At 65.3% G+C, this 13,097-nt stretch overlaps 2 protein-coding genes across 3 annotated transcripts; one reads left to right on the plus strand and one right to left on the minus strand.

Annotated features, from left to right (window-relative positions):
- Positions 1 to 2,145: 2,145 nt before the first annotated feature.
- Positions 2,146 to 3,381, plus strand: VENTX (VENT homeobox). Its single transcript, XM_054584875.1, has 2 exons — positions 2,146 to 2,359; positions 2,969 to 3,381. Exons 1-2 carry the CDS (start codon positions 2,146 to 2,148, stop codon positions 3,379 to 3,381), a joined length of 627 nt encoding a protein of 208 aa, XP_054440850.1.
- Positions 3,382 to 9,309: 5,928 nt separating this feature from the next.
- Positions 9,310 to 13,095, minus strand: ZNF511 (zinc finger protein 511). Of its 2 annotated transcripts, XM_054584887.1 has the most exons (6): positions 12,934 to 13,095; positions 12,649 to 12,722; positions 12,156 to 12,357; positions 11,896 to 12,020; positions 10,406 to 10,555; positions 9,310 to 9,749 (listed from the first exon to the last, which is right to left on the minus strand). In XM_054584887.1, the coding sequence occupies exons 1-6, from the start codon at positions 13,084 to 13,086 to the stop codon at positions 9,671 to 9,673; spliced, it is 783 nt and encodes a 260-aa protein (XP_054440862.1). In that variant the 5' UTR covers positions 13,087 to 13,095; the 3' UTR covers positions 9,310 to 9,670. The 2 variants fall into 2 exon arrangements, with proteins under 2 accessions (XP_054440862.1, XP_054440870.1); XM_054584895.1 differs by lacking the exon at positions 10,406 to 10,555.
- Positions 13,096 to 13,097: the final 2 nt, after the last annotated feature.

Raw genomic sequence — 13,097 nt, forward strand, 5'->3', positions numbered from 1 at the left:
ATGTGTGGGGTGAGCAGGGTGGTCTTCGGGGCTTTGCCATCTCTTCAGGGGCGCACTGGGACGGGACAGGGGAGCAGGGCCTGAGCACCTCCCGGCCCCGACAAGGACCGGCCGCCCCCAGGCTCTGTCCGCGTAGCACAGCGGGCGGCGCACGCCTGGGCCCCAAGGCCAAGTGCTGCAAGCATCTTTGTCCCTCCTGGGGCCAGAGACAGTCTAGGCTCCCTTCGCACATGGGACACAGGTTTCTGGGCCCAATGCCACAACGTGATAGAAGTGGGGTTCCTTCTCACCCCGCCACGCCCTCCCATCTCAGGCCGCTTCCGGCCCGCGCCCTGTGGGGGCTGAGATGTCGCTGGGCTGGAGGTGGCGCTGGGCGCTGGGTGTGCTCTCACGGCCGACTGCGCGGCCTCTGCCCCACCGGCATCCCCTCCCTCCTCGGCCCATGCTGGTGCCTGCCAGGGAGGGGCCTGGTCAGCGCCGGCCCAGCCTCAGTCTCGGCAGGACGGGCAGGCGTTAATTCAGACACCCACGTGCGAGGGTGAGGCTGGCCGAAGGGGGCACCCAGGCCCGGCCCAGCGCCCCATCCTTCCCTGCGCCAGCCAGGCCACAGCGCACCCACCCAAACACCACCTTCCCGGATGTGGGGCAGGCTGAGGCAGCTGGCTGTCATCCTTATTAAAATTCTTCTTCAAACACTGCCCTGAGTGGCCTGCTGAAGATAAACTACCAGGAGAGGGACCTTCAAAGAAAATGCTTTAATGATGCAATTATCTTCAATCAACTCAGAACATCTTTATTACATTAGAAAGGGGCAATCCATCTTGGAACACAGAAAGGGCCGCTGCCGCCCAGACACCAGCTCGGCCCTGGAGCCGCCCCGAGGCCCCTCGCAGCCCTGCTTCTCAATTTGCATGGAGAGAAAACTTTCTAATTGAATTTTTCTGGCCGAGCTGGGGGTTAAACCATCCCCGAAGCTGGATTTCATTGAAGCAGCTTTGTTTTTTCAAGAATAAACATAAATCGGTTTAGGTTGCGTTCCTGTGCTCAGGGATATTCACAAGACATGCAGTCCTAACCCGCAAACCAGCCTCGTGATTTACTCTGGAAGTCAAGGGGAGACTGCGGAGCACCCCTTGTCTGCAGCGCCCAGGAAGGTTGCAAAGCACAGACGGGTCCAGTTTTGGAGAAAGGCTCGGCATGAGCACAGGGCTCCCGGGGCCTCGGCCGCTCCCCCTCCCGCGGGCGCCTCCCGGCGCAGCCCCGCCGACGGGTCTCCCAGGTCCCGGGTCCCACGACAATTTCCAAGCAAGCGCGGAGCCGAGGGGGCGGGCGGCGAGGCCAACACTGGCCACGGACTCCGCGTTCCTGGCCGGGGGCGCCGGAGGTGCCCCCCCGTCCCCGAGCCCCAGGCCCGGTGTCCGAGGCGGGAGGAGGCCGGGCTGTGTCGACTTCCCCGCGGCCCCGGCAGGGCACCCCCAGCCAGCGGGAGGGCGGCCCTGCCCCGAGGAAGCTCTGGTCCCTGAAAAGCCGCGAGCCCCGCAGGCCCACTTCCAGGAGATGGAGTCCCGGTGTCCAGTCCAGGTGCAGCGCCACCATCTGGGGCCCCCGGGTTCTGGGAGAGCGCCGGGGCCAGAGGGGGCGCGCGCCTCGGGGTCCGGCCCGGGGTTGGGGCGCCGCAGGAGGAACAGCCGGCCAGCGATGGAGGGGCGGCGGGCGGGATCCGCGCGCCGTCAAGGGCGGGTGCTCGGGCCGCGCGCGCCGTCGGCTCCTCCGGCGGGGAGGCTGGGGCCAGCGCCGCGCGCTCCCCGGGGGTCCCAGCGGCCTCCTGGACGGGAGGAGCGCGGGCCGGGCCCCCGGCGCTCCGGGCGACGGACAGGGGCGCGCCAGGAGGGCCGGGGCCAGCGACGGGTGCCGGGTGCCAGGCCACGGCCCCGCCCCCATCCGATCCCGGGGCAGCAAAGCCAATGGACGCCTAGGCCCACGCGACAGCGGCTGCGGCGATTGGACAGCAGCTCATGAAAGGGACGCCGCCTTTTTATAGGGCAAGGAGGGCCGGGTCGCCTCCAAGTTCCCAGCGGTCGCCAGGCGCGCGGCCCCTACCTCGCGCCTGCGGGTCCCTGCAGCCTCGCGCCCGCCGGCTCGCGCATGGCCCCGGCGTCGCTCACCATGAACCCCGCTGGGCGCGGGACTTTTGGCGGGGACCGTGCGGGGCCCGGCGCGCTGCCCTTCAGTGTCGAGTCCCTCCTGGAAGCGCAGCGCCGGCGCGGCCCCGAGCCCGCGGAGCCCGGGGAGGAGAGGCCGCGGGGAGCCCCGGAGCCCCGGGCCTGGCTCCCACCAGCCGCCCGCTCGCCCTCCCCACGTAAGTGCCCTGGCGCACGGCGCCGCGCGCGGGCGAGCCCGCCTGGCCCGAGTCAGGAAGACCAGGGCGGGAGGGGCTCTGTCCCTCGAAACTTAGCCAAATAACCAGCCCCTGCCCGTCCGGCCTGAGTACGAAGGGGGAAGCCACCCACCCGAGCCCTGGGGTGCGCGCCAGCCCTGCAGCCCCTCCCGCGTCCCCCAACCAGGCTTCCGCCCTCCCCGGGAGCAGGGTCGGAACCCGCGGCCCGCAGTCTGGGTGCCCCTGCATCCGCCCCCACCCCCACCCCGTCCATCCCCGCGAAGGGGAGCTTCTGTGCCGCCAAACCCTCTCTCTGCTCTCAGCTCTTGGCGGCAGCCTCCAGCCCAAGCTTCTCGCTTCTCCGAGTGGGCAGAGCTCCCCGCCTCCCTGGGGTGCGGGCCGCGGCTTTGGGGAGCAGAGACCGAGTCCACAGCAGCCTGGCCGCACGTGCACCGTCTCCCCGGGGCCTTGCCTCTTTTTCCCCTGTGGTTTTGGAGGCACGATCCCGGGGCGGGAAGGGTACCCAGGGTTCCAGAAAGGGGGGTGACTGTCGGCATCCAAGCACCCAGCCTGTGCTTCTCTTTCCTCCAGGCGCCCCCAGCCCCCCGCCCTGCACCCTCCGAAAACACAAGAACAACCGAAAACCGCGGACGCCCTTCACCACCGCGCAGCTGCTGGCGCTGGAGCGCAAGTTCCGCCAGAAGCAGTACCTGTCCATCGCAGAGCGCGCCGAGTTCTCCGGCAGCCTGAGCCTCACCGAGACGCAGGTGAAGATCTGGTTTCAGAACCGCCGGGCCAAGGCCAAGCGGCTGCAGGAGGCCGAGCTGGAGAAGCTGAAGCTGGTGCCCAAGCCGCTGCTGCCCGCGTTCGCCCTGCCCTTCCCCCTGGGCGCCCACTTGCAAGGCGCCCCGGGCGCTTACGGCGCGGCGACAGGCAACCTGCCGCAGGTGCCGGGACTCCTCGCCACGCCCGTCACTGCCTACGGCCTGTACTACCTCTCCTAGGCGGCCTGGACAGCGGCTCTGCCTGGTCGTGACTGAGGGTCCGCGGGGGAGGGTGCGCGCAGGGCACGGAGGTGCGCTCGCTCCCGTCCTCGCGGGGAAACTGATGTCCCCGCCTCCCAACGGTCTTTTTTTCTCTTTCAGTTTCTTGTTGATATAATGTTCCAATCGAGGCATCAAGCCTATTTGTGCGCATCTTACAGCTGTTTAAAAACTTCTTAAATACCGCGTTGGTTCTAGACAAACTTCCCTGAAAGACAGTAACAGAGTGTCACACCGTGTCCTCAGGGGTAGAGCGTCCTCTGTCCAAGGCAGCCGATAAAGCCTCCTGACGTTCGCTCTGTCGGGCCTCCCTCCGCGGCCCTCGCTTCGGGAACCAGCTCTGCTCGGAAGGAGTCGCCGGACTGTCTCCAGAGGCAAGAAGCTGGTCCCAGAACAAAGAAACGAAAACAACTCAGTGGGGACCGCCGAAAGGAAGCGCCCGCTGCCGGGCACTGCCTGGGGTGTCGCTTCCTGGCGGGATGGAAACTCTCACGCTTGCGTTGGGGATTTTTTCCCTGTATTTATTCTACTAAAGAATATCTGGCAGCCAGAGCCAGGATGCTGTCTGTGGGGCATGTGTCTGTGTACGTGTGGGCACACAGGGAGTCCACACAGAGAGGCCAGGTGGTCTCGGATGGGCACGGGGAGCACCGTGGTGGTCAGTCCCCGCTGGGGACCCCGCCGGGCGGCCGGGCGCGCGGGCTGGGGCTGGGAAGGAGGGAGAGCTGCTGGCGCGCCCGCAGGAGGCCGGCACTGCCAGGCTGGGGTCCCTCCACACGGTGTCGCCCGCTCCCTCGGCGCTCCCGCTGGACTCGGGCCGGGCCGGGCCGGTCACAGGGCCGGCGGACAGAAGCCCACGCGGCCGCTCAGCCTGCTCCGGCTGTGGGCGGCCCCGCCCCTCCCTCGCCCAGCCCCCGAGCGGCAGCCAGAACCCGGGCTGCGCGCCCCCGCTCCCAGCAGGCTCCAGTCGGTGCTGCGGGCTGGTCTGGCTGCCCGGCGAGCCCCGCTCCGCACGGCGGAGGAGCTGTTCCCAGGAAATGGCCACAGAGACGTCCCGGGTTGTGTGGCTGTTGCGTTAGATTGTGCGTTACCATCCGTGTTCTCCCTGTGTTTCCTGGAAAAATGAACATTCACAGCGGATTTTAAATGGAAGCGAACGCAGCTCTCGAAGCGCAAGCTGCTGGAATAAAGGGGGGCGGGGGGCAGGAGGCAACCCCGCTGCCCATCGGCCCAGGCGTGTGCTGCGCGGCCTGAGCTGCGCGGTTTAAACTCGGAGCCCAGCGCCACTCGGGGTCTCCAAGGGCACAGACCCAGCCCCCAGGCGCCGAGGGGCCGTGGGCCCCTCTCCCCTGCCAGCGCACAGCTGTTACTTTCTGAGGCCATTCAGCGCCCTGGCCCCCTTCTCACGCCTGAGGTTTCTGAGAGAGGCCCCGGAAGCTGGGGACCAGGACGGCAGTGCCCACACTGCCAGCGGCGTGAGAATGGTCACGGTACGAGGAAGTCGCAGGCAAAGGCAGCAGGGACTCCAGCCCAGGGGGAAAGGCGCGCCTGGCCCCCCCCCCCCTGTTCCCCACAGGACAGCGGTGTCATCGCGGAGCAGCGGGGCCCCTGCCGTCCTGGGTCGCAGGCAAGGCGGTTGGGGCTGGCGGGGCAATTTGCTGAATCCGCCATCTCTGACCAGCACACCTGCGTGGAGAGGCTCCCTGCCCAGGCCCCTCCACGGAGCCACTCGACCGCTGGAGGGGACTGAGACACCGGAGAGCCCCCGCTGAGCGCCCTGCTGCTGGGCGGGGCTGGAGCAACCTCACCCAGACGGGACCCTCCCCCTGGACCTCGGCTGCCGCCCCCTCCCCCGGGGGACGTGGCCCTGACCCTCCTGCGCCAGTCCCCGGGGCCGTGGGCCTGCCTGGCACCTCCTGCAGCCGGCGTGGGTGGTCCCCAGGCGCTGAGGCGTCTGCGAGCCCCAGGGCCCTCACCCCAGGACAGAAACCCCCAACCCAGGTCCTGGTCCCCCGTCCCATCTGGGCCCTGCCATGTGCTGCTGGGGGGTCTGGAGATGCCGTCCTGCCCTTGGGAGGCCACCTGGACGAGGGGTCAGGCGTTCAGGGCAGGCGACATCTGGGACACGGAGGCCAGCGCTCGGGGGCCCAGGAGCGGCCGGAGCTGCGCAGCGTGGGTGACACTGGGTGGAGCCGGGGGGGGGCAGCCCTGCCTGCCGAGCCGGGGTGTCTCTCTGGGCTCCTTAAACGAGGTCTAACAAACGGGCCTCGTGGGTCTGGGGGACCAGAGCTCGCACCAGCCGCCCCTCAGCGTCACCTCAGGGAAGGAGGCAGGCGCATCACTGTGGTTGCTGTGGGAGGGTCTGGTTGGGCCCCGGCTCCCTCCTGGGCACTGCTGGCGCTCAGAGCCTGTCGGGGGCCCCTGCGCCAGCCGTGCCTGCCGCGTCCGGGGTGCCGCTCTTAGGCCACCCTGGCACGGACCCCGGGCCGTGGGCCCCGAGCTGTGGGCCACGCTGAGGCGGGGCTGGGTCGGTCAGTTTCAGGATTTCTCGGGGGTCGGACTCCCAGACCCGACTGCAGATCGTGGATGGTCATACAGCAGCCGTTGTCTGGGGGTCAGAGAATTCCTCGTGAAACTTCTAAAAATGCAGCGCTGGGGGCGTCTTAAGCCCGGGGGTGGGGCTGCAGCCCCTGCTCTCCCGACAGGGACACGCGACTTTGCAACGTTTGGGCGTGTGAAATACTTTGTAACGGCAAAACCCGACAGGGCGGCACTTTGTCCGAGGGACTGGTAAGGAAGCGGCGTGATCCCCACCGCTGCGTCCCGGGTCTGCTCCCACCCGCCCCAAATCCCGGAGCGTTCCCAGGAAGCGTCTCCAGATAGCGGGCCCCACGGGGCTTCCCTGGCACCACGGCACAGGACGCTACCCAGACGCGGGGAGGCCTGGCACTTCCAACGCCCGGAGTGCTGCCCCGCGCACCTGACTGCAGCCGCCGTGGTTTCGGACGTTCCGCGCTGCGTCCCGGGCATCGGCTAGGGGACCGTTTCGGAAAACGGCCACGTGGCTAATCAAGCTGACCCAGCCAGTGGCGGTGAGCTGCTCGATTTCAGAGGTGGCAAAATGCAGAGAGACTGAATCATCATGTATGAACTATGAGGGTTTAAAAAAATGTATTTGATTTTAGAGAAAGAGAGGAAAGAACACACACACATCCACCGTCCCACGTGCTGGTACTTTCACGGGCTGATTCTGGCATGCGCCCTGACTGGGGTCGAACCTGCAACCGTGGCCTATCAGGACAACGCTCTAAGCAGCTGTTTTAAAAACCACAGCGAACAGCTATATTATTCCTTTAAACATTCAAGGGATGATTTTTTTTCCAGGTTGTACTTTGTACTTTCTTGCCCCTGCCCCCAGTGAGCCTGTTTTTCCAGCTTGAGTGCCGAGTGCAGCACCCCAGACAGGGCCCTGGGTTCAAGGGGCTGGGGAGGCCGCATTCCGGTCATTATGTGGGTCTTCTGTTAAACGGGGCTGAAGCTAAACCCCGTGGCACAGACTTCTGCCGAGCCCCTGTCCCGCTGGGCTGGCTGGAGGCTCCAGTGCACACTTGATACAGCGGATGAGAAAATCAGTGAACGGACAAGTGGGTCTGAAGATCTAAAATGTAGCACAGACAGAAAAGGACTAGAAGATACAAGAGCTGTTAAGAAACATGGAAGATAGTGACAACGCCTCACACACATTCAGTTGGATGTTTAGAAGGAGAAAGGACAGAAGGGGGTGGAGGCAGAATCTGGAGAGAGAAAAACTGTAGGTTCAAAGAAACCCAATGAGGCCCCGGCTCAGTGGACTGGGCACCAGCCTGCAAACCAAAGGGTCGCCGGTTCGATTCCCAGTCAGGGCACAGGCCTGGGTGGTGGCCAGGTCCCCAGCACGGGGCGCGCAAGAGGCCACCACACAGGCATGTTTCTCTCCCTCTGTTCCCCTAAAAATAAATGAATGAAATCTTAAAAACAAAACCAAACCCAATGGAGAGCAATGAGGCAGGTGTCTTCACCCAAAGCACCTGAGTGGACACCAGACACAGAAGACACACTGCCTTCGAGGGAACTGCCGGCTGACGGCTGCGCCCTGGCAGGACGACCCGCGACCGGCCCGTGGGACACGCCCGACGAGCCGCGGGGACGGCCAGGTGCTGCGCCCCAGCCAAAGCACCCTTCCAGGGCAAGAGCACTAAAGCCCTTTCAGGCGAACCGGATCGGCCACCGCTGACCCTCACGGAAGGCTGCGGAAGGGGGTCCTGGCAACAGCTGCCCGGCAGAGGGGCCCGGAGGGCAGTGACCGCGGGGCATCTCCACACACCCACCGCCGGACCCACAGCCCGACGCCCCGCAGGGTCAGGCCGGCCCGACATGGCACAGGAGGGCGGAGGGCGAGAGTCTGCAGTCCTTGTCCTGCTGGGGGAAGGGACGAGGCAGCGATCAGTCTCCGACCTGAACGAGCGAAGGACTCGCAGTGAAACCGCGGGAGTAACTACCCGCAGGGCACCTAGAGGGCGTCCACCTGCCCCCGTAGGAGTGTGGGAAGCCCCCTTCGTCCGGAACGAGGCACGAAAGGGAGAAAAGGGAGGCGGCAGGACGAGGGGCCGCGCGTCCGCCCACGGGCTCTGGAGGACGCGCAGGCACCGGACGCGCGGGGTCCAGGCGTGACGGCGCCGCGTCCTGCCCCTCACGTGACTCCGCACGGCAGCTGCCGGGAAAGTCCGGTCACCCAGCGGTTCTGGTCGCTCGAGGAAGGAAACCTCCTTCTTTCGTGCAAAACCGAAAGAGACTGTCACAGTTCCCGCCACAAGCGCCTCCGGCAGGCTTGGGGACCTGGAGTGTGGCTCTGGCTCCCGCGGCTGCTGGTAAACGCTCGTCTCCCCTTGGCCCTGGGACCGGCAGCAGGAACACCGGCACCTCCTCACAATTCGCTGTGGGCGGCGGCTTTCCCATTCGTCAGCAACACTCTTCACACCGAAGCTTCAAATTCCCTGCTTCAGGAGGAAAACTGAGACAAAAACAAGCTGCTTTCTAGGGTGAGGCCAGGGCTGAGGGTGCCCCGGGGTGGCCCATGCGCACAGGAGAGCTGGGGCAGGGTGCGCAGCCTGCAGAGAGCTCGCGCCCACAGACGCGCGGGGCCGCAGGACAGCGGGTCTCGGGGACGGGCAGGCGAGTGGGCTTCTGTGGGGAGCCGCCCCCTCTGGGCGGCCGGGTGGGCCCGCGCGCCCCTCGGCGCCGGCCAGCGTCCATCAGGAAAGGGGCCCATCGGGTCTTCAAAGGACCAGGACCTGTACCTGGGGTTTCACCCCTTCTCCCTGCGCACCTGGCAGCCGGCAGGAGTTTCAGAGTGTGAAGTTGCTGCGTGAGGTGACACCATCTGAGACTCCCTCCAGGTCCCCGAGGCTTTGGGCGTGACTGTCAGAGATGCACAGCTGCCTTGGGCCAACCCAGGGCCCTGCCTGAGGTGGGGGCAACGCCAGCGCAGAAGCACCCCAGGCGCCCGCTGCGAGGCACAAGGCGTCTGGGGAGAGGCCCCGCCGGGGCCCTACTCTGGGGGCCTCGGCCGGCGGTGCTGGTCTGAACAGCGCGGGCCTGTTGTTTTCCGCTCACGTGCCCCCCCCCGCCCCCCGCGTGCTCCCCGCAGCCGCCTGGCGACCGCCCCGCCGGTGAGGGGCTGCTGCCTTGGGCCCTGCTCCACGCCCGCCAGGGAGGCGCCGCGGCTGGCACTCCTCCAGCCCTGGCTGCCCGCCCCAGGCCACCGCGGGGCAGGCTGGCCCGGCCCTGTCCAGCAGCCGGCACCGCGCCCGCTCAGCTCCCAGCGGTGCCAAGCTTCGTACATCTCCCTGACAACTGGACGCTGGAAACAAAGTGCTCGCGTGTGATTACCGCCCGTTCCTCTGCCTACTTCAACACAGAGATGACTAGAGACCATTTGTGAAAAGTATTAGCTTTAAAAAGGGCGTCTGCAGGGCGGCCCCCACAGAGGGAGGCGGGCCAGGGCACGGGTCGCCCCGGAACCCGCGGTCCCTCGCCGCCGACGCTGGCTGCTGGCGCCATCCGGCCGGTCCCTCAGGGGCGGCGACAGAGGTGGCAAAGGCCCAGTCCTGGGCGGCCACACGAGGAGGCAGGAGACCAAGCTCACCACGGACACCGCGTCCACGGGGGCGCCCGTCCCGCCTCCCACGAGCCTCTCCCTCGGTCTCAGGCGTCACGGGTGCTTATTTCTTTTCTTGGTGCTTTTAAATCCTCGGGATGCGCCTTGACCAAAGCAGATGGTAGACGGTATCCTGAAACAGAAAGAAAAAACTTCACGCTAAAGAGTCACACCTTTGGCCAACGCACAGCCCAGTTCCGGGGACAGGCCTGCGTGCGTTTTCCTCTTGTTCCAGGACACGCTCTCACTCACGGACATTCCTGAAGGAGGCTCTTCCTTCTGCAGGCCCTGCTCCGCGGCCCTGGGCCAGCTCCCTGACTTCAGACCCACTCCCGGCGGGCTCGCCAGGGCGACTTCCTGTCACCGCCCCCCCACCCCCCGAAGCCCTAACTGCCCACTGGCACCGGGATCTCCTCGCTGGCCAAAGTACGAGCAGCTGCGTGAAGGGGCCTTCCTGTCAGTTTGGATTCATTGGCGATTTTTTCATTTGTCCAAAATTTCCCCCAACACTAGATGTAAACTCAAGTTTAACCCCATAAAAGCACCATCAATACCAGAGAGACTAGAAACATGCACTCCCAGGCTGTAACTAGAACAACTGCAACCGAGCTTCTCCCTGCCCACAGCAGGGCTTCTGGAAGCAGCGCCGGAGAGACACAGCCGTCCTTGCGACCGTCAACAGCCGGCTTCCAGCCGCCGCTGCGGCCGCACTCGAGCCAGCGCCCGCTCCTCCCAGGGTCAGACCCACAGTTCCCCACGTTCAGAGCCTCAGCAACGTCAGCCGCTGACCTGCGGCCGCAGGTCCGCCTCTCCCCCGTGGGCTCTGCGGCGGGTGGCGCGGGCTCCGGGCAGACTTCCATGGCCTCCCCCTCGGACTGCTCCCTGTTGTCCCCCGGGGCTTCTGCGGACACCTGCCGCAAGGCCGTGGGCGTCGCTGGGCTGCAGAAGGCAGGGGGTGAGCGGGGCTCCAGCGTGGTGAGTGCATCTACCCCAGAAACAAACTCCCCAGGAAGAGACTATTTTTTCCTGAAAGGACATTTTATAACTATTTTGGCATCATGTAATTTCCAGGCTACCCAGATGAGAACGACAATTACAAGGTTGAATATAAACGCCGACATGGTAAAGAGAACGTTTTATTAGTTTAAGTATAACAATGACACTTTGCCTTCAGGAATGTATTTTTAGCCCTGGCTGGAATGGCTTAAGGCTGGAGCACCAGCCTGCAAACCAAGGGGTTGCCGGTTCGATTCCCAGGCAGAGCCCAGGCCTGGGTTGTGGGCCAGGTCACCAGTGGGCGGTGCACGAGAGGCAACCACACATGGACGCCCCTCTCCCTCTCTTGCTCCCTTCCCATCTCTAAGAAGAAATACAATCTTTAAAAAAAAGCTAAAGAAAGAAATGTGTTTTTATGGTGCCAGGTGGTAAGTGACAACGAACAGCAACAAACGTCTTTTCATGCCAATTAGTGAGAAATTTGCTAAAATTAACTGCACAATGTTGAGAGTCTCCTCCCAACACCGAGGTCCCGACCCAGCAGCGGGTTTTTGTCCTAAAATGACCCCCCGGCGCGGAGGCAGCTCCCTTATCCTCAAGGCCCGCGCAGAAGCCTCCCGCCCTGCAGAGGGCTTTGGCAATGGTTTTAAACACCAAAGTCCTGTTCGGGGAAAACAAGTTTGTCTGAAAATCCGACTTTCAGTGTAACTTTTAGATGGTTATGAAGGTTTACCTGAAAGAATCAGTTTTAAAAAGAGGCAAAAAGACGTAGTACAAACTCAAGAGTTGTTTCCAGGGGTGTCTCCCCACAGTGCACCCTAAACAGTCACGCGTAATAAATGGCTGTTGTCAACCTCATCAACGCACCAACGGGGCGCACGGACAGTCAGAGGGGCTCACGGGGCTGGGGCGGATCCCAGAGGCCCACGGAGCGGGCGATGTGAGAGCGGGGCCGAGGGGCAGGCGCAGGCCAGACACCACCTCGCGAGGGGAGAGTGCTGACAACGGAGGCGTCCTCCACGCCAGCACCCCGGGGAGACTCTGCGACGGCTCCCAGAGAGTCCCTGCAGAGCTGGGAAGCCAGGCTGTCCCCGCGGCCCTCCCTCTGGCAGGGGGCTTGGCCTGTATCTACTTAACCCCCACCGCTGGCAGCTACGGCCGGTCAGGCTTTCTGTCCACCGCAGCCCAGCACGACAGCAAGGGACCCAGGTGCTGGCGCCGGTGTCCGCGGACTCAAAGGCGTCCCTGCGCGCCGCAGGGAGAGCGCACAGCGCCGCACGTACCCTCTGCTTTTCCTGGGCTTGTCAAAGCGGAAGTCCGCGGGGTAGAGGTGACGCCTCACCAGGTGGTCCTTCCTGTCTTTGCTGGTCCTGAACTTCTCCGCACAGCCTTCCACCAAGCACTGGTACTGAAACGGAAACGGTGTTCCCTCCGCCCCGGGGCTGGGGAGGTGCCTGCCGGCCTTGCCCCGACCCCGGAGCTGGGAGCTGACCCTCAGCAGCCACCTCCGGCCCCAGCCCCCCGCGGGCGCTGGGTCACCCACCATGTCCTGCCTCTCGGACAGGAGCTGGAACAAGGAGTCGTGCCACTCCAGGATGTGGATGTCCAGCAGGTGCCCCGAGGGGAAGGCCCGCTTGCAAAAGGAACACGTGTTCCTGTGCAGGGTGTGGTAGTGGTGCTCATAGTCCTCCAGGGTGTCGAAGGCCTGGGAGCAGCCCGCCACCTGACAGGTGAACTCGGGCACCCTGGCGAAGGAAACCGCCGCTGACAGAGGCCGTTGGGCTGTCGACAACGTCCCTTTAAGCACTCTGATAAGGCTTAGGCTGTTCCTTTGCAATTCCAAAGCATAGTTTTCTAAGGATGAAATTTCTACAGTCAAGTGGCGACGAGGCCAAAACAAGGCGGGGCCTGGACAGTGGTCCAGGCGGAGGGCGCGCGACGCGCCACCAGGGAGGGGCAGGCGCGGGGGGCGGGGGGCCTGGGAAGGGGTGAGGTGGGGAGCGACGAGGGACGGCGCGGGGCGCAGAGCAGCTCACCTGGGCCTCTCGGGCGCCTCGGCCACCTGCGTGAGCACGTCCTGGAGGTAGAGGTGTCGCTGCACGTCCCCGTCCTGCACGACACGCGCGGGGGGGGGGGGCGGGGCGGCGCACAGCTAGAGATTCCAGCCACCGGGCCCGCCCCCGCCTTAGCCCCGCCCGCCAGTCTTAGGCCCCGCCCCAATATCCACTGGTCCCGCCCCCAGCCGGAGACCCCGCCCAGACCCCGGCCCCAAGGCTCCAGGCCGCGCCCCTCAACGACTATCCTTTCCCTCAACCCCGCACCTCGAAGAACTCGTGCTCCCGCGGGAAGCGCACCAAGCGCGCCGCGAAGCGGAAGGGCGCGGCCCCGGCGGTCTGGTCCCGCTCCACGGGCAGCGGCTCCGCCGCCCCGGGGCCCGCCACCAGGCGGGCGTGCAGCGCGGGCGGCAGCTGCATCGTCCTCCGCG

The sequence above is a fragment of the Pteronotus mesoamericanus genome, unplaced genomic scaffold (assembly GCF_021234165.1).
Source record: "Pteronotus mesoamericanus isolate MK-2021 breed Mesoamerican mustached bat unplaced genomic scaffold, CSHL_Meso_final contig_1201, whole genome shotgun sequence".
In the NCBI taxonomy this organism is placed as follows: Eukaryota; Metazoa; Chordata; class Mammalia; order Chiroptera; family Mormoopidae; genus Pteronotus; species Pteronotus mesoamericanus.

Coding starts and splice junctions, on each gene's coding strand:
- VENTX (XM_054584875.1), top strand. CDS start 2,146: ATGGCCCCGGCGTCGCTCACCATGAACCCCGCTGGGCGCGGGACTTTT. Junction 2,360..2,968: donor CGCCCGCTCGCCCTCCCCAC/GTAAGTGCCCTG, acceptor TCTTTCCTCCAG/GCGCCCCCAGCCCCCCGCCC.
- ZNF511 (XM_054584887.1), bottom strand. CDS start 13,086: ATGCAGCTGCCGCCCGCGCTGCACGCCCGCCTGGTGGCGGGCCCCGGG. Junction 12,723..12,933: donor GGGAGCACGAGTTCTTCGAG/GTGCGGGGTTGA, acceptor CGTGTCGTGCAG/GACGGGGACGTGCAGCGACA. Junction 12,021..12,155: donor TGTCCGAGAGGCAGGACATG/GTGGGTGACCCA, acceptor TTTCCGTTTCAG/TACCAGTGCTTGGTGGAAGG.